The 21308-nt window shown below is 37.7% G+C and overlaps 1 protein-coding gene across 5 annotated transcripts in view; it reads left to right on the top strand.

Annotated features, from left to right (window-relative positions):
* Positions 1 to 21308, top strand: part of SLC27A6 (solute carrier family 27 member 6) — a 64135-nt gene that overhangs the window by 28458 nt on the left and 14369 nt on the right. For all 5 annotated transcript variants that reach the window (XM_033405834.2, XM_033405835.2, XM_033405833.2 and 2 more), the window contains exon 5: positions 17583 to 17777. In XM_033405834.2, the coding sequence (XP_033261725.1) occupies positions 17583 to 17777 (195 nt within the window). The remainder of the gene's footprint in view (positions 1 to 17582; positions 17778 to 21308) is intronic.

Raw genomic sequence — 21308 nt, 5'->3', positions numbered from 1 at the left:
AATTTTTGTGGCGTTAAAAAATAATTGGCCTTTGACTAACAAAAATCATACAACGTTGATTGTAAAAGTCAATTTAGATCATGATTATTTTAAAATAAAACTTTTTAATAATGTTAAAATATTAACAATTTTATATTATACTTGTCACACAAAAACATTAGAAATAAGAATAAAATAAGAAACCCTGAAAACATTATACCTGTTTCCCCTTGGGGTATATCCTGCTGTTACTGTAAATGTGGTATGTTAGTAAGGTTTTCCTACATTAAAGACTGATTTAACATTTTAAAATATACCTTCAAGATTATTTATTTTACTGTTTATTTGCTGTTTTTCACATTGCCTATTCCTTTAATTGTGTGTTCCTGATATTCATGCTACGGACATAGGAAGTCAAGGTCAGAAATGGTTGATCTTTGCCCTTCCAGTAAGGCTTACCAGCAAATACAATAATCTTTAGCAAATTATTACCAACTAGAATTTTCCAAAAGATGATTTTATTCCCAATGAAAAAAAGTAACAATGAATTTAAAGATGAGGGTTTTTTTTTCCAGTACCCGGGCCTCTCACTGTTGCAGACTCTCCTGTTGCGGAGCACAGGCTCCGGATGTGCAGGCCCAGCAGCCATGGCTCACGGGCCCAGCCACTCCGCAGCATGTGGGATCTTCCTGGACTGGGGCACGAACCAGTGTCCCCTGCATCGGCAGGCGGACTCTCAACCACTGCGCCACCAGGGAAGCCCAAGATGAGGGTTTTAATTCCATCTTTTCCATTAATTCATCATGTGACATCAGGCAAAGCATTTAATTTCTTTGCCCCCTAGAGTTGGGGAGCTTGAAGTTCAAGCCTGTCTTCCCTGTCTTACAAGCTCTCTGATCTTGGACAAATTTTTGCTTTTCTGAGCAGCCTCCACCCCAGTTTTCTCATCTATAAAATGAGTGTAATAACAATTACATCCAGAGCTGACATAAGGATGAATGAGTTAAGTACTGAAGTACAAATGAAAACAGATTGACCGTAATGCTGGGGGCTCTCTGGAAGAGGAGACAGCCTTCTCCCAAGAGGCCTTGCAAAACAGTTTTGTTATCATAGCAGATGTGCCAAAATTGTTCTAGCCTCCAGCCTGGTTCAGAACTGCATTTATCAGTACCTGTCTTTACATTAGACTCATATAAACCAGGTTCAGGAATGCCAGTTTATAGCTTTAAGTTGTCTCCATTGCTGGATCTTCCTCAATCTTCCTGACCTCTAATTGTTAGTGTGTCCAGGACTCTCAATCACGCTTTTCCCTTTTCTCTCTGGACATGTTCCCAGCTGCAAATACCATCTACAACTTAACTCTCAAATTTATATCTGTAGCCCTGTCTTCTCCCTTGATGTCAACTTTTATGTGTCTAGATTCCTACTTGGCATCTCCACTTAGAAATCTGATTGACATCTCGTCTCAAAAGTGGCGAACTTTGGGCTTCCCTGGTGGCGCAGTGGTTGAGAGTCTGCCTGCCGATGCAGGGGACACAGGTTCGTGCCCTGGTCCGGGAAGATCCCACGTGCCGCGGAGCGGCTGGGCCCGTGAGCCATGGCTGCTGAGCCTGCTCGTCCGGAGCCTGTGCTCCGCAACGGGAGAGGCCACAACAGTGAGAGGCCCGCATACAGCAAAAAAAAAAAAAAAAAAAAAAAAGTGGCGAACTTTGTCAGCACCTCCCGCTTCAGCATGTACTCCTTGCTTCCATCTTGACTGTCTCAGTTAATGACAACTCCATTCTTCCAGGTACTCAGTCACAAACACTCTAGAATGTCCCTTGCAGCTTCTCTTTTTCTCACACCTCCTGTCCAGTCCATGAGCACATCCTGCAGTTTCAACCTTTAAATATATCCAGACTCAAACCTCCTCTTACCACCTGACCTGCTGCTGTCATCTCCATCAGCACTACTTCTCCCCTGAAATGCCAGCAATGGCCTCTTCTTAACTCCATTTTGCCCCCCTAACTTCAATTCTTACGTAGCAATTGGAATGATTCTGTTAAAATGTAAGTCAGATTATGTTACTTCACTACTCAAATCCTTCTGATAGTTTACTTGGAGGAAAAGTCCAGATTCCCTTGGCATGGGTCACATAGCTCTATGTGATCTGCTTCCCCTGCTGGGACCTCCTCCCCTATCCGCTCCCTCACCCCACCAGACTACTTGTTTACTCCACCCTAACCTCACTGACCTCTCTTTTTCTTCAGTGCGCCAGGGTTCTCAGTTTCCTCCCACTGAGTGTTCCCCCGTATATTTGCATGCCTCACTCCCTGATCCATTGAAATCCCCTCCTCCTCCTGTTTGGAGAGCATTTCTCTGGCGACAACCCCTATAAACGTCTGGTATGGTCACCTTCCCAACTCCAGTGGACCCCGTACCCAAAATCTGGTTCAAAAGTGGAGACTGATGACGATGCCACACATGCAGTAAGAGAATATGAACAGGTTTATCACTCCTATGATGGGGCTTTCTGGGGAGAGTAGGGCAGGGGCCCAAGCAGGCCAAAAACTGGCTTGAGAAAACAGGGGAAAGAGACAGGTTCAGCTTTTATTGTAATAAGAGGCAAGCACTAGGCTGAGGGGCCTTGTGCATGCAGGATTGCTCATGCGCTTTGAATTTCCTGTTGCTGCCAAAGGAAGGAGCCCTGGGCTTTCTCAAGAGCTTGCCCAGATATAGGGCAGAAGAGGAAAGGGGATTGGGGGTGGTTTGAAAGCTCTCAGCAGTCAAACATCAAGAATGGCGTCAGCTCTTTATTACAGTGTTTGTCTCTGAGTCCTCTTTCCCTGCTGTATTTTCCTCATAGAACTTATTACCCCATTACATATTTTATAGATAATTTTTATTTGTTGTCACTTAATCTCCCCACCCTATTATATAAGTTCCAGGAAAGCAGGGAGTTTATCATTTTTATCTCTAGTTATATCCTCAGTACTCAGAATGGTGCCTGCCATATTAGTGCTCAATAAAAATTTGTTGAATTATTTAAAAAAATAAAGTAACAAATGTAATGAGACCAGTTGCTGGGACACCTATGTGTTCATGATGGGCACAATCTTTGCCTAGTCCAGACCTGAAAGGAAAGCTCAATTGTAATGAGAAAGTCAGAGTTCCTGGGGAGGACAGAGTTCAGGGAGAGACTTTGGAAAAATCAAAGTCAGCATCATTGCAGGAAGGGTGTCAGGCCATTGCTGCTTCCAGCTCACAGCAGAAATTATCCTGCACTTTTAATGGGCCCCTGAACTTTTCAGAACATTCATTAGTGACTTGTGGTAGCTGTGGCTCAGGTGACCTCTTTCTGGGTTTCCCAGGAAGATCATCCTCCCTTTACATCTGCACAGCCTTTTTCTAGGTGAGTGAAAACAGTCATTTGGGTCAGAGGTGAGTCCTGCAGACTCCTGGAGCTGGTCTTTCTCTACAAGGCAACTGTGCAATGCCTCTGGTCTGAAGCATTGATTTCCTCCCATTTTCAGTTCTCACCAGTGCTGCCAGGATAGAAAGCACCTGTGCAGAGGGAGTGGTCTGCAAATGGTAATCTCAATTACTTATTATTTCTAGAAAATGAATTGGAAATAAGCCCACTATGTGGTACATCTTTCTGCTGTAACATTTGCAATCACAGAGGTCTTTTCTAGCTGTTATTTGTGACTTAAAATGGTTTGTTGAACTGATGACTGTTATCTCTGAAACCGTGGCCTGCCCGTAACCAGACTGGAAAGGCAGCTACACCAAGACTCGGGCAGCTGAGCCCACGCTATCTTAGCCTTGGGGGCCTCTCCTTTTGAATCCTCTTATGTCCTTTCTCAAAAGAGTCCCCTGCCCTCTCCCCTCCACCATGCCTTTCCTGCTTCAGTATAAGAAACTGCTGTTTTGTGCCTATTTTCTTGTTAACAGGATTCTCTCATATCCTGTTTGCATTTAAGGTTTCTTTGTCCCTGCTCTGTGATACCCACTGGGCTTGCTGCCTTTATTTTTCCAGTGTGTAGTATTAGAGTGTCCATGAAAGAAGCAAACTGTTGGAATGTATAGTTATTCTTCTTATTACAGGGTTGTGTACATGTGCGATACATTTGCGTATGTGATTATCAGTGGGTGTTAGGGAAAAGAGGTCTTCTGTTAAATAGAATCATGATGGAAGAATCATAATCCCTAACACATGTTGTTAATATGTTTTAGTAAAGGAATTAGACCATACTTTTGTTTTGTGCATTAAGCTGCTAGTTATCCAGGGCTGAAGGCAGAAATGATTTGTTCCTTTTTTTCCACTTTGAGTTTATGTTTCTCTTCTGTCTTCCCATGAGTTTATGTTTCTTTTCTGTCTCTCCATCTAACAACCGTCTTTGTTTCCTGAGAAATCAGGGTTGATACACAAAATTACCTGTATTGAAACAGAGCCTCCAGAGTTTCACTTTTCACAGGCATACAAAGAGCCTCTTCAGCCTGGGTGTGTTATAGATTCACTGAGTAGGATTAAGCACATGGTCTGGAAGAAAGAGGTTTTGTTTCTAAGAGGTGTTGTTAGAGACCTGCATATTTGGCAAGTGAATAAATCTGTGACTGGGTAGGAGGTAACTGTAGTTCAACCACTGCCTCAAATATAGTAGCTCAACAGACACTCCTGGAAAACAGCTCTCAAAGGATGTTTTGAAGAAACAAGAGCCTTGGTACAAAATAACGTGACTCCTTCACTGCTATCCGCACACCATTGTGATGCGTGGTACTGAAAGCCAGAGGGACTGTCTACTGAAATCCATAACCCTGGGTTCACTACATTAAAAGCTCTGACCCATTCAGCAAATTCTCTCTTAAATTTCAAATGGGATTTTAAAGGGCTGACAATAAAATGAGTCCTTTCTGTGTACTGTAAAATGGCTTACTGTGTGTGTGTGCCAGTGTATAAACATTTAAGCACTTACTACTGAATTAGAAACCCAGGTTTCAATTGCTTCCTATTACTGAAATCACGTGGAAAGGCTTGGAAAAATAGAGCAGGGGCTGTTAAGGGTTTTTGAGCTGGTTTTCTCCCTCTGCCCCTTTTTCCTTCTTTCCTTCTTTCCTCTCATCCCTCGTTCCTTCCCACCCTCTCTGCCCACAGAGCACTTACACTTTGATGAGTTCAAATTCTATCTTTGTTTATCTGGTGTATGCCTTTGGACCTGAACTTCATTATCCCCATGTGCAAAATGGGGATAATGCTTCTTATTTCATGAGGTTGTCATGGTGATTAAAATGAGATAATATAATAACCTGGTCATGGAGGTACAGACATATTTCACTCCCTTGCTTCTTCTGATATGGCTGCAGACGTGTCTTTTGTTCCCGTCCCACTCTCTCTGGATTTCTGCTTTTCCCCCTTTCTTGGACTCTGTTTGCCTTGATTTCTGTTTGTAAGTCTCTTTATTTGCATGTATCTCTTTCCGTGTGTCTCAATACTGATGTCTCTGTGAGCAGCTGTGTGTCTTTATGTGTGTGCCTCTCTGCCTTCTGGTATATGTGTCTAGTTTATATCTTTTTTTTTTTTTTGCTGTGTGTTTTTGTGTATGTGTGTGTTTGTGTGTGTGTGAGAGAGAGAGTGACAGAGAATATCCCTCTGTGTGCATGCTTCTTTGTCACTGTCTTTCACTTTGTGTGTGTTGTGGATCTCTGTGCTGTGTGAATGTGTCTCACTTTGCATCTCTGTGTGTGTGTGTGTGTCCAGCTCTCTGAGTGTCTCTGTGTTTCTCTCACATGCGGTGGGTCTCTCTCTGCCTCTGCATATGTCACTCTGTTTCTATGTTTCTGTGTATCTCTATTTCACTCTGTCCCTTTCTCTGTTTTGTTCATATTCTCTCTCTCTCTCTTTCACTTTCACTCTCTGCCTTTCCTGCTTTCTATCTGTCTTTTTGTCTCTCATGCACTCTCTCAGATTCTCCATCTCTGTCTCTCTGTGTCTTAGTCTCTGCCACTCTGTGACTTTCTCTTGTGTATGTACATATGAAGGTGCTATGTGTTCATTAGTTCATTTAATCGTACATGTATTTATGCATGCTCTTCTCATTCTGTCCCCAACACAGCTTAGATATCCAGTGACAGTTAGGTAGTAACTTCATAACTCAGGAAGAAGTGAAAGGAATAGGAATTTGTTCTAAAGAAGCCTTCAGGGACTTTCCTCGTGGCACAGTGGTTAAGAATCCACCTGCCAATGCAGGGGACATGGGTTCGAGCCCTGGTCCAGGAAGATCCCACATGCCGCGGAGCAACTAAGCCCATGCGCCACAACTACTGAGCCCATGCACCACAACTACTGAAGCCTGTATGCCTAGAGCCTGTGCTCCACAACAAGAGGAGACACCGCAGTGAGAAACCCACACACTGCAACAAAGGATAGCCCCCGGTCGCCACAACTAGAGAAAGCCCGCATGCAGTAACGAAGACCCAACACAGCCAAAAATAAATAAATTTATTAAAAAAATTAAATTAAAGAAGCCTTCAGGAGACTTATGGACAGAGAGGAGATTCTTTAAATTATAGATGGGCATTAGGAAGATTTGGTTGTATTTTAGATGATTTACCACTAATTTCACAAATCACCTTCAAAATGGACGCATATAAGACCAAATATAATTAGCAACCTCAGACCCTCCTCTTAATTTCCATAAACTCCAGGGTGACGTTTGAAGGCTCCCTTTGCCAATCTTGATGATTTTTTTCTTCCATACATTTGTCGTTCTGCTGACCCTCCTTTTCCATTTCCCTGACCATAATCTGGATTCCTCCTCTAATCATCTTTTATCTGGACCATTTTAGCTGCTATCTCTGACTCCTGCCAACCTCCCAGTCCATCGTGCCAGTTGATGCTGGGTTAATGTTGCTATTACTTCAGGCTCTGCTTGATCCCTTCCCTTGGCTTCCAGTCATCTTCCAGGGTTACCAAGAGAGCTTCACAACATCACTACCTGGGTAGGATTTTTTAAAGGCTCATCTGAACAATATTTTGCCCTCCTACCGATATGCTCAATGAGTATAAGAAACTCTACACCTGCTTTACAAATAAAACCAACTCGCATTTATTTCCAATGAGATAAAGCATTTCTTAAGAAGACATAGAATGAACTTAAATGGGAATCTGGATGAGGAAGCTTCACCAATTTGTAGCACCAGTGTGTTGTCCAGTTTACCTGGTGGTGCTTAATGCGTGTAAATATTAAGTTGATTTTGTTTTTACTTTTTTTTTTTTATAATTTAGGGCAGAGGTCAGCAAGCTTTTTCTGTAAAGCACTAGATTAGTAAATATTTTAGGCTTTGTGGATCATGCTGTCTCTGTTACAACTACTTATTTCTACCTCTGTATTGCAAAAGCAGGGTAGACAATCCATATAAATGGGTGTGACTGTGTCCTAATAAAACTTTATTTACAAAAACAGGAAGTAGGGACTTCCCTGGTGGCGCAATGGGTAAGACACTGCCCTCCCAATGCAGGGGGCCTGGGTTCGATCCCCGGTCAGGGAACTGGATCCCACATGCATGCTGCAACTAAGAGTTCACATGCCACAGCTAAGAAGCCAGTGAGCTGCAACTAAGAAGCCCGTGAGCCACAGCTAAGGAGCCCACCTGCCACAACTAAGACCCAGTGCAACCAAAAAAAAACAGGAAGTAAGCTGGATTTAGCCCCTGCTAACCCTTTATAACATTTATGATAACACCTTATTGTGTATTATATATCTTTTAGGTAAAGTTTCCATTCCTGGGCAAACTATTTTTTTTAAAACTTCTGTTTATCTCTCTCTCTCTCCATTATGTATATACATGTGATTGTGTGCCAAAAATAACTATAGACATGTACTGTATGTGGAGCAGTGTACAGTGAAGTGGAGGCAGAGCGGCTCCGTGAGCTCCTCTCTCTCCACTTTGCCATAGAGAACCCCTGACTGGCCGCTGACCGGCAAACCCGTGAGGTCACTATCATATGACAAAGGCTTTGCTGCAGTTCATCTTCCTCCCTGTGTACTTTCCGTTTGCCTTCCTGGAATTCTGCTGCATCACAGAAGCTGGAAGTTCTGATGTTCCATTGAAATCACAATGGAAAGTCTTGACCGGCTCTTCGTACTGCAGCCAGGAGTCAGTGCTGTGCCTCTGAGGTGGGAGAGCCAACTTCAGGACATGCTCCACAAGAGACCTCCCAGTTCCATGTAATATCAAATGGTGAAAATCTCCCAGAGATCTCCATCTCAACACCAGCACCCAGGTTCACTCAACAACCAGCAAGCTACAGTGCTGGACACCCTGTGCCAAGCAACTAGCAAGACAGGAACATAACCCCACCCATTAGCAGAGAGGCTGCCTAAAATCATAATAAGTCCACAGACACCCCAAAACACACCACCAGACATGGACATGCCCACCAGAAAGACAAGATCCAGCCTCATCCACCAGAACACAGGCACTAGTCCCCTCCACCAGGAAGCCTACACAACCCACTGAACCAACCTTAGCCACTGGGGACAGACACCAAAAACAACGAGAATTACGAACCTGCAGCCTATAAAAAGGAGACCCCAAACACAGTACGATAAGCAAAATGAGAAGACAGAAAAACACACAGAAGAAGAAAGAGCAAAATAAAAACCCACCAGACCTAACAAATGAAGAGGAAATAGGCAGTCTACCTGACAAAGAATTCAGAATAATGGTAGTAAAGATGATCCAAAATCTTGGAAATAGAATAGACAAAATGCAAGAAACATTTAACAAGGACCTACAAGAACTAAAGATGAAACAAGCAATGATGAACAACACAATAAATGAAATTAAAAATACTCTAAAAGGGATCAATAGCAGAATAACTGCAGCAGAAGAACGGATAAGTGACCTGGAAGATAAAATAGTGGAAATAACTACTGCAGAGCAGAGTAAAGAAAAAAGAATGAAAAGAACTGAGGACAGTCTCAGAGACCTCTGGGACAACATTAAACGCACCAACATTCGAATTATAGGGGTTCCAGAAGTAGAAGAGAAAAAGAAAGGGACTGAGAAAATATTTGAAGAGATTATAGTTGAAAACTTCCCTAATATGGGAAAGGAAATAGTTAATCAAGTCACGGAAGCACAGAGACTCCCATACAGGATAAAACCAAGGAGAAACACGCCAAGACACAGATGAATCAAACTGTCAAAAATTAAATACAAAGAAAACATATTAAAAGCAGCAAGGGAAAAACAACAAATAACACACAAGGGAATCCCCATAAGGTTAACAGTTGATCTTTCAGCAGAAACTCTGCAAGCCAGCAGGGACTGGCAGGACATATTTAAAGTGATGAAGGAGAAAAAGCTGCAACCAAGATTACTCTACCCAGCAAGGATCTCATTTAGATTTGATGGAGAAATTAAAACCTTTACAGACAAGCAAAAACTGACAGAGTTCAGCACCACCAAACCAGCTTTACAACAAATGCTAAAGGAACTTCTCTAGGCAAGACACACAAGAGAAGGAAAGACCTACAATAACGAACCCAAAACAGTTAAGAAAATGGAAATAGGAACATACATATCGATAATTACCTTAAATGTAAATGGACTAAAGGCTTGCACCAAAAGACACAGGTTGGCTGAATGGATACAAAAACAAGACCCATATATATGCTATCTACAAGATACCCACTTCAGACCTAGAGACACATACAGACTGAAAGTAAGAGGATGGAAAAAGATATTCCATGCAAATGGAAACCAAAAGAAAGCTGGAGTAGCAATTCTCATATCAGACAAAATAGACTTTAAAATAAAGACTATTAGAAGAGACAAAGAAGGACACTACATAATGATCAAGGGATCGATTCAAGAAGAAGATATAACAATTGTAAATATTTATGCACCCAACATAGGAGCACCTCAATACATAAGGCAAATACTAACAGCCATAAAAGGGGAAATCGACAGTAACACATTCATACTAGGGGACTTTAACACCCCACTTTCACCAATGGACAGATCATCCAAAATGAAAATAAATAAGGAAACACAAGCTTTAAGTGATACATTAAACAAGATGGACTTAATTGATATTTATAGGACACTCCATTCAAAAACAACAGAATACACATTTTTCTCAAGTGCTCATGGAACATTTTCCAGGATAGATCATATCTTGGGTCACAAATCAAGCCTTGGTAAACTTAAGAAAATTGAAATTGTATCAAGTATCTTTTCCGACCACAATGCCATGAGACTAGATATCAATTACAGGAAAAGATCTGTAAAAAATACAAACACATGGAGGCTAAACAATACACTACTTAATAACGAAGTGATCACTGAAGAAATCAAAGAGGAAATTAAAAAATACCTAGAAAGAAATGACAATGGAGACACGATGCCCCAAAACCCATGGGATGCAGCAAAAGCAGTTCTAAGAGGGAAGTTTATAGCAATACAATCCTACCTTAAGAAACAGGAAACATCTCGAATAAACAACCCAACCTTGCACCTAAAGCAATTAGAGAAAGAAGAACAAAAAAACCCCAAAGTTAGCAGAAGGAAAGAAATCATAAAAATCAGATCAGAAATAAATGAAAAAGAAATGAAGGTAACGATAGCAAAGATCAATAAAACTAAAAGCTGGTTCTTTGAGAAGATAAACAAAATTGATAAACCATTAGCCAGACTCATCAAGAAAAAAAGGGAGAAGACTCAAATCAATAGAATTAGAAATGAAAAAGGAGAAGTAACAACTGACACTGCAGAAATACAAAAGATCATGAGAGATTACTACAAGCAAATCTATGCCAATAAAATGGACAACCTGGAAGAAATGGACAAATTCTTAGAAATGCACAATCTGCCAAGACTGAATCAGGAAGAAATAGAAAATATGAACAGACCAATCACAAGCACTGAAATTGAAACTGTGATTAAAAATCTTCTAACAAACAAAAGCCCAGGACCAGATGGCTTCACAGGCGAATTCTTTCAAACATTTAGAAAAGAGCTAACATCTCTCCTTCTCAAACTCTTCCAAAATATAGCAGAGGGAGGAACACTCCCAAACTCATTCTACGAGGCCACCATCACCCTGATACCAAAACCAGACAAGGATGTCACAAAGAAAGAAAACTACAGGCCAATATCACTGATGAACATAGATGCAAAAATCCTCAACAAAATACTAGCAAACAGAATCCAACAGCACATTAAAAGGATCATACACCATAATGAAGTGAGGTTTATTCCAGAAATGCAAGGATTCTTCAATATACACAAATCAATCAACGTGATACATCATATTAACAAATTGAAGAAGAAAAACCATATGATCATCTCAATAGATGCAGGGAAAGCTTTTGACAAAATTCAACACACATTTATGATAAAAACCCTGCAGAAAGTAGGCATAGAGGGAACTTTCCTCAACATAATAAAGGCCATATATGACAAACCCACAGCCAACATCGTCCTCAATGGTGAAAAACTGAAAGCATTTTCACTAAGTCAGGAAAAAGACAAGGTTGCCCACTCTCACCACTGTTGTTCAACATAGTTTTGGAAGTTTTAGCCACAGCAATCAGAGAAGAAAAGGAAATAAAAGGAATCCAAATTGGAAAAGAAGAAGTAAAGCTGTCACTGTTTGCAGATGACATGATACTATACATAGAGAATCCTAAAGATGCTACCAGAAAACTACTAGAGCTAATCAGTGAATTTGGTAAAGTAGCAGGATACAAAATTAATGCACAGAAATCTCTGGCATTCCTACACACTAATGATGAAAAATCTGAAAGTGAAATCAAGAAAACATTCCCATTTACGATTGCAACAAAAAGAATAAAATATCTAGGAATAAACCTACCTAAGGAGACAAAAGACCTGTATGCAGGAAATTATAAGACACTGATGAGAGAAATTAAAAATGATACAAATAGATGGAGAGATATACCATGTTCTTTGATTGGAAGAATCAGCATTGTGAAAATGACTCTAGTACCCAAAACAATCTACAGATTCAATGCAATCCCTATCAAACTACCACTGGCATTTTTCACAGAACTAGAACAAAAAAATTTCACAATTTGTATGAAAACACAAAAGACCCCGAATAGCCAAAGTAATCTTGAGAACGAAAAACGGAGCTGGAGGATCAGGTTCCCTCACTTCGGACTATACTACAAAGCTACAGTAATCAAGACAGTATGGTACTGGCACAAAAACAGAAAGATAGATCAAGGGAACAGGATAGAAAGCCCAGAGATAAACCCATGCACATATGGTCACCTTATCTTTGATAAAGGAGGCAGGGATGTACAGTGGAGAAAGGACAGCCTCTTCAATATGTGGTGCTGGGAAAGCTGGACAGGTACATGTAAAAGTATGAGATTAGATCACTCCCTGACACCATACACAAAAATAAGCTCAGAATGGATTAAAGACCTAAATGTAAGGCCAGATACTATCAATCTCTTAGAGGAAAACATGGGCAGAACACTGTATGACATAAATCACAGCAGGATCCTTTTTCACCCACCTCCTAGAGAAATGGAAATAAAAACGAAAATAAACAAATGGGACCCAATGAAACTTCAAAGCTTTTGCACAGCTAAGGAAACCATAAACAAGACCAAAAGACAACCCTCAGAATGGGAGAAAATATTTGCAAATGAAGCAACTGACAAATGATTAATCTCCAACATTTATAAGCAGCTCATGCAGCTCAATAACAAAAAAACAGACAACCCAATCCAAAAATGGGCAGAAGACCTAAATAGACATTTCTCCAAGAAAGATATACAGACTGCCAACAAATACATGAAAGAATGCTCAGCATTATTAATCATTAGAGAAATGCAAATCAAAACTATAGTGAGATATCATCTCACACCAGTCAGAATGGCCATCATCAAAAAATCTAGAAACAATAAATGCTGGAGAGGGTGTGGAGAATAGGGAACACTCTTGCACTGCTGGTGGGAATGTGAATTGGTACAGCCACTATGGAGAACAGTATGCAGGTTCCTTAAAAAATTACACGTAGAACTACCATACGACCCAGCAATCCCACTACTGGGCATATACCCTGAGGAAACCATAATTCAAAAAGAGTCATGTACCAAAATATTCATTGCAGCTGTATTTACAATAACCTGGAGATGGAAACAACCTAAGTGTCCATCATTGGATGGATGGATAAAGAAGATGTGGCACATATATACAATGGAATATTACTCAGCCATAAAAAGAAACGAAATTGAGCTATTTGTAATGAGGTGGATGGACCTAGAGTCTGTCATACAGAGTGAAGTAAGTCAGAAAGAGAAAGACAAATACTGTATGCTAACACATATATATGGAATTTAAGAAAAAAAATATGTCATGAAGAACCTAGGGGTAAGACAGGAATAAAGACACAGACCTACTAGAGAATGGGCTTGAGGATATGGGCAGGGGGAAGAGTAAGCTGTGACAAAGCAAGAGAGTGGCATGGACATATATACACTACCAAACATAAAATAGATAGCTAGTGCGAAGCAGCCGCATAGCACAGGGAGATCAGCTCGGTGCTTTGTGACCACCTAGAGCGGTGGGATAGGGAGGGTGGGAGGGAGGGAGATGCAAGAGGGATGAGATATGGGAACATATGTATATGTTTACCTGATTACTTTGTTATAAAGCAGAAACTAACACACCATTGTAAAGCAATTATACTCCAATAAAAATGTAAAAAAAATAAAAAATAACTATATCTGTATATTTTGATCTTGCTACAGAGCTTCATATAATTTTTATATCATTATTATAGATAAAGGAATCATATTATTTTCGTATATATATATTTCCATGCTCATGATTTTAATCTGGTAAACAAAAATCTGAATAATATCACTGAAACTAGATTATATCTCAATAAACTGAGAATAACTAATTTATATCCCTTATATCAATTGTCATTTGTATTTTACTGTTTTAGGAGTTCATGCATATCAACAACAGAAGAAATATGCATTTTCTTTTTTCCCACAACACTAAGTAATGAATCTGTTGATCTTTCTTCCTACTCCTCAAAGCATGATACTCTGGGCTTTCTTTTAAATGAAAGGAAAATAGAATAAATATTTAAATACTTTAAATAAATACATATCTTGAGAGTTAAATACATGACTTTGAAATTTCTAGACAAAAGCCTTATCCTAGTTTTGATGATTTTATTTTCTATATCAGTTGAATGACTTTGGATGAATATTATTATTTAGTAAGCTTGTATAGCTATATATCCCACACAGGTTAAAGTCTATGGAATTTGGTGTGTCAACCACCTTCTTATTGGTTTTCCAGAGTGTGCCAATTCATTTTATAAATAATACTTGCTAAAACTCATCTCTAACGTGAAAAGCATCCAAGAATCATGCCATATAAAAGATTGTTCTTTGGACTTCCCTGGTGGTGCAGTGGTTAAGAATCTGCCTGCCAATGCAGGGTTTGATCCCTGGTCCAGGTAGATCCCACACGCTGTGGAGCAACTAAGCCCGTGCACCACAACTACTGAGCCTGTGCTCTAGAGCCAATGAGCCACAACTACTGAGCCCATGTGCTGCAACTACTGAAGCCAACGCTCCTAGAGCCCATGCTCAGCAACAAGAGGAGCCACCGCAATGAGAAATGAGAAGCCGCAACAAAGAGTAGCCCCCGCTTGCCACAGCTAGAGAAAGCCCGCACGCAGCATTGAAGGCCCAACGCAGCCAAAACAAATTAATTAAAAAAGTAATAAAAATAAAAGATTGTTCTCTGTTAAAGCAGAATAAATCCTTAGATTTTCAACACTACTGTTTTATATATGAAAATGGCAGTGAAAAATCCAAGAGCTAGTTCCGTGCCAGGTCGGCAATACTGGGCATGCCCGTGGGAGTTGGAACCAGGACAGAATTGCTCCTGGTAGTGTTTAGTGGTAGAAAATAATCCTCTGTCTTGGAAGTAGCTACTTTGATTGAGTGAGGTTTTTTGTTTGTTTGTTTTGTTTGTTTGTTTGTTTGTATCAGTGGAATATTTACCTTAAACCCTTAAGGGTTTAAGGGCCTAATGAAATCCACAAGTCAGATTCTGATGTGTCCACACCTCGGCTCTTATTTTATTTTTTTAATTTAATTTTTATTTTATTAAATTAGTACTTTTACAATTCTGAAAAATCAAATAGTACTCTCAAGAAAACAATACCCCCTCCTATCAATACTTGACCTCTAGAGGTAAACATATTTAATTCTTTTAAGACATTTGGGGTTTTATTTACTTCCATATTTCTTAATAAAACATGTTATGTTACTATTTCTTGATTTTTCAGTCTTAACTGTCATCTACCTGGCTTCTTACTCAGATATTCACACACATATGTTTCTTCTCCCTCTATGGCACCAATCTAATTATGATCATTTTAAAATACTTTGATAATAAGTTTTTTCATTATAAAAATTATATATATATTATTCATAGCTGACACATAATGTATTTAAAATATAATAATTTTTAACTTTTTATTACTGAAAATAATTGACTTTTTAAATTTTGCTTTCTAAATGCCTGTTACTAATTCATCTGTCCATCATAGCCCAAATTTCTGAATATGATTTAACAACACTTCAAGTATTTTTAATCAATTTTATTTATTTTCTTCTTGAAGATATTCCCCCTGGTTGTCATCAAAAAAATCAGTCATTGTCCTACCAAATGTGAACAATATTCTGATTTCTACCTCTGTAGATTAGTTTGGCTCTGAGATCTCACCATTTTGCATTGAACTTACTGTTTTCAGTAGATTCCTGCATCTGAAATGGTATCTGGTTGGGCTTCTCCAGAGAGTGTCTCCAGTGTTTGACCAGTGTGCAGAGGTCAGACTCCCAGATGTATTATCTGAATCAGGGTGTCTAGGGGTGCAGATGCTTCTTAAACAAATTTCCAACCAAGTCTTCTGCCTTCCTCATTTTTTTGTTGTTTCCTTGACACTCTTAGGAGCATGTGTTGCGTTCCCAACTGTGGGCTTAGATTTCAGAATTAACTACTCTGCTTAGTCTCCTGCCTTTTATCTATTCACCTTTCAGTTTGTGAAATTACCTTTCTTTCACATTCTCTTTTTTCTTGAGAGTTAATAGATTAAAATCTCCTTTAAGACGGAGAAGGAACTAAGGTAAAGAATGTGTTCATTGGACCATTTTTAACTGTGTCAGGGACAATTGATTTCTCTATTATTGTTGTCTATTTATTGTTATTTCTTGTTATTTTGTATTACTTTTGTAAGGTTGGAGGTACTTCAGAAGGAATCATGGATTTACCATGACTAAGCTGATATTATATTCTTACTCTAATTTTTTAATTGAGGTATAACTGACATAAAACATATAGTTTCAGGTGTAAAATGTAATGATTCAATATACTGTATATATTGCAAATTGATCACCAGTATAAGTCTAATTAACATTCAACACCATACATAGTTGCAAATTTTCTTTTTCTTGTGATGAGAACTTTAAGATTTACAGTTGACCCTTGAATAGCATGGGTTTGAGCTGTGCATGTCCACTTATATGCAGATTTTTTTTCAGTAGTAAATATCACAGTACTACATGATCTGCAGTTGGTTGAATCTGTGGATGTGAAACCAGTGATACTGAGAACCAACTAGAAATTACATTTGGATTTTCTACTTCATCTCCATGTCCCTAATCCCTGGTTGTTCAAGGGTCAACTCTACTCTCTTAGCAACTTTCAGATATGCAATTCAGTATTGTTATTTATAGTCACCACGCTGTACAGTACATCCCCAGGACTTATTTATTTTATAACTAGAAATTTGTACCTTTTGACCCCCTTTACCCATTTTTGCCCACTCCTCACCCTGCCCCTGGCAACCACCAATCTGTTCTCTGCTCAGGGTTTTGGGTTTTTGTTTTGGCTGTTGTTTGTTTTTTTTAGATGCCACATATATGTGAGATCATACAGGATTTGTCTTTCTTTGTCTGACTTATGACACTTAGCATAATGCCCTTAAGGTCCATCCATGTTGTCACAAATGGTAAGATTTCATTCTTCTTTATGACTGAATAATATTCCGTGTGTATATACCACATTTTCTTCATTCATCTATTGATGGGCATTTAGGTTGCTTCCATGTCTTGGCTATTGTAAATAATGCTGCAATGAACATGGGGTGCAGTATCTTTTTGAATTAGAGTTTTTGTTTTCTTCAGATAAATACCCAGGAGTGGAATTGTTGGATCATATGGTAGTTCTACTTTTAATTTTTTGAGGAGCCTCCATTCTGGTAAGGAAGAAAGCATATTTCAGGAAAAAGAAGACTTCAGCATCTCAAATTTAGGAAGCGATTTTGCCAGATATAGGGAAATAAAGCTCTATTACTTTGGACCAGTGTTAGTTTCATTAGCTATTGGACTTAGTTCTGCCATGGACTTACATGATACTTTTTTTACTCCTTTGCATTATTGCACACATGCAACTTACTTCTGGATGGTTGCTATTTAAGTAATAGCAATGAAAGAAAAAATTGGGAACTGGAAATAATAAATTACTAGTAAAATCTTTTCTTCTAACAGAGAGAAGGAGAAAAGGATCATCGGGTACGTTTGGCAGTTGGAAATGGCATACGGAGTGACGTATGGAGAGAATTTTTAGACAGATTTGGAAACATTAAGATGTGTGAGCTTTATGGAGCTACTGAAGGAAACATTTGTTTTATGAATCACACTGGGAAAATTGGATCAGTTGGGAGAGCGAATTTCCTTCACAAAGTAAGTAAAATATTTTCTTTACAAAAGAAATATATTGAGATCTGCTAACCTCTCCTCTAGACGTTGTGCTTGTAAATTATGCTAAATATTATCACCTTTTTTTTAATTTGAGAACTTCTATAAATAACATAGTGGCCTCTAGATGAACTGTGGTGCCATAGACTATGAAAACCTCAATTATCTCCCATCTTTTCCCCCTGTCATATGGGAATAATAATAGTTAGTTCTTTTGTTCAGTTTTCAAATTTAATGATATAATGTATAAACAAGCATAGGTCCCATATATATTAATTTGACTCCATTTTCTGTTTTTAATCCACTATTTCTACTTTCCATTCATTTTTATATCACTCAAAAATTATATGTAGGCTTCTAATATATGGTTTCCTTAAAAACTATGTCAAGATATCACTAAAATTTTTAAAGTAGCCAAAAAATTACCTTCTTAGGAGTAAAAGACAGCTAATTTCTCAATAGCAACCATGGAAGACAAAATATAGTGGACAGATATCTTCAACTTGTTTGGAGGAAATAATTATCAAAATAGAATTTATATTCAACAATAATATTTTTAAATAATAAAAATGAAAATTTTTTAAAAGTATCAAAATTTATATAACCTCAAGGGGAGATAAACAAATCCAGAATCATAGTAGAATATTTTATTTTAGCTCTTTACTATTTGATAGAACATGCAAAAAGTTTTTTCAATGACATAGTGTATTAGAATAATACAATAACTAAACTATTTGAACTAATGAACATATATAGGACACTGCATTTAAAAACTGCAGAATATCCATTATTTTTAAGCGTTTATCACACATTCACAAAGATTACAGGACTACATAGGGAATTCCAGCAAATTTCATAAGCTTGAGTATATATGGATTATGTTCTCTGACCACAGTTTAATTAAGATAGAAATGTTTAAAATAACAGCTAGATCATCTCCTATATATTTGGAAATGAAACATCTCTAAATTTCTGAGTCAAAGAAAAAAATCATAATAGAAAAATAGAAATAGAAAATAATTTAAGCTGAATCATAATGAAAATGTTACATTTCAAAGCTCAGATAAGAATAGCTGAAAATTAGTGAGCTAAATATCCATTTCTGTAAGTTAATTTTAAAAAACAACTAAAATAAACTCAAAGAGTATAAAAGGAAGGAAGTAATAAAAAGCATAATTTAAAAAAGTAAAAAGAAACATTTAGTGAGGATTATCAAAAGTGATAAAAGTATAATTTTTAAAGAGTAAAGAAATAGATTCAAAGCTGGTATAAATTGCCCTAATGTTTGAAACTTAAAGAAGGTACAAACTATTTTTATAATGCGTTTTATGGGACTGTGAGGGTCTTGTTGACATTTCAGAAATACATGTGTGTTGCGAACAAAAATAATTGGGGGAAAGTAAGTGCTGATATTACCGAGTATTATTACATTCTTTACAGTTAATTTTCTCAATGGATTGCACTGGTTCCGTTAAAAATTTGGTATTCATAATTAAAGCTTTTTGGTGAAGCTGAGTCATTCCTAAGTAATCATGTGATAGGAATACAATGAAGATTTATATTTTGTATTACTGGCTTGACCTCATTATAATTTTCTAATATCTTAAAGTCCCTGTCAGACTGTTATAATGTCCATAATGCAGGAAGTTATGATTGTCTCCAATTTATTTGGGCAACTTCTGATTTTTTTTTCTTTTTTTTTTTTTTCAGTTTAAAATGAAAAAAAAGTATGCAATGTCATATGAATTCTAGTCTTTTATCATTTCATTTGCATGTTGTTTCATCACATAGCAGGTAATCAGAAAAAAAATTGGACCAATAACTGTTTCATAACTATGTGAGGAGATTTAAGTGCGTCTCTCAAAAATATAAACTTATTGGAGGCTTACACTTACCATCTGAGAGAGGAATCAGCCTCTAAATGGAGATAGGATGTTAAAACTGAAAGAAAAAGATGAAGCAGCAACAGAGTTCCTCTAACCCAAATGTCCTTCTTCTGTGCTATGCTTACTATTTAAATGCATGAAACTGAAGGGAGGTGTGTCCCATATACGCCCCCAAAGCAAAAAATATAAAAAATTTAGTGACAGTGCATTTGAGAGACAAATCCAAGTAAAAATTGGGGACTGGCGTCTCCTTTTCTATGCCCAGTAATAATAATTGGGAAGGAACAAACATGAAATCCATAGAGGAAATAAAACTTGAAAGAAAGGGAGAAAATGAATCTAAATAAAAAACAGCTAAAAATATATGGATGAATATCAAAATAATAAGTCCCCCCAAATGGCCAGAAAATGTTTAGAACAACAATTTCCCATAGGTTCAAAAAATTGTAATAATATTCTCTTTAAACATAAGAGCTCAAAGGAAAATGCAAGGAAATCATAGATCAACAAATGGAGTTGGAAAGTAGGCATGCTCAACCCAAAGGAAAAAGAATAAAAGGGAAAAATGAAAATATTACAGAGTTGAACACCACACTGAAGAACTTAAAAATAAACAGGACTGAAAACATTGTTAGCAAGATGGATGGGATTAAGGAGTCACACAGATGTAAAGAATAAGCAAATAATAATATAAAATAAATTAAAAAGGTAAATTTTGAAAGCATAGACAATGATCTGACATGTGCTTCATTCATGTTCTGGTAGAAGAAAACAAATCAAAGTGAAAAAAACTATTTGAAACCTAATAGAAGAAAACTTCCTGAAAATAAAGATTTGAATCTTTAGCAAAAGAGCACATTATGTTCCGGGGGAAAAAATATGGTACAGAATGATCATCAGGAAATATATATATTCTGGTGAAATTACTGAACGTAAATTGAAGAACCATAAGAAGATGCTAAGGCAGAAAAAGCAAAAGATGTACAAAGTATATGGTGAAGATGGGAAATGTCTCAGGCATCTTTCAAAACAAAAACATTACACTCAGTGCCCCCCCAAAAAGAGCATAATGTTTTCACCTAAGAATTTTAGTTCTAACAAACTTGTCCTACAAGTCCAAGGCAACAAAGTAGTGTTCTCAAACTTTTAAGAAATCAGAGAATATAATTCCCATGTACTTACAGGAATATACTACTTCTTTATATTCATTGAATGAAAAATTCTAGTGAACCTGAAGATAAAGCAGTTTAGAAATTGAAGGAACCACCTTCAGTTGAAAGGTTTGCTTGAATCCACTTAAATATAGAGGATTGAAAGGCTCTGAATTATGTTTATAGATCAAATGGAAGTATAAATCCTGACACTATAAAAATACTTACAACTAAAAAAAATGAGAATTGTGTGGGAGGAGAGAAGAAGGTATAAGTATTGATTATCTCATCTTTTATGGTGGTAAATCCATAGATACAAAGTAAAGATAAAGTATGAGACTTATTAAAAAGGTTCCTTTTGCTCACATTTGTATAAACTTTTTTTATTGTCTTAAAGTAGGCATCTTTTAGAGACTAAGAAATTTAGCCAACTGTGAAGTTAAAAAACAGTTCACGTGGGACCACCTTCACATCTAACA

Source organism: Orcinus orca, chromosome 3 (genome assembly GCF_937001465.1).
Source record: "Orcinus orca chromosome 3, mOrcOrc1.1, whole genome shotgun sequence".
NCBI classification, from domain to species: Eukaryota; Metazoa; Chordata; class Mammalia; order Artiodactyla; family Delphinidae; genus Orcinus; species Orcinus orca.
The sequence above is the reverse complement of the archived record's forward strand: the minus strand, read 5'-3'. Positions and strand labels throughout refer to the sequence as shown.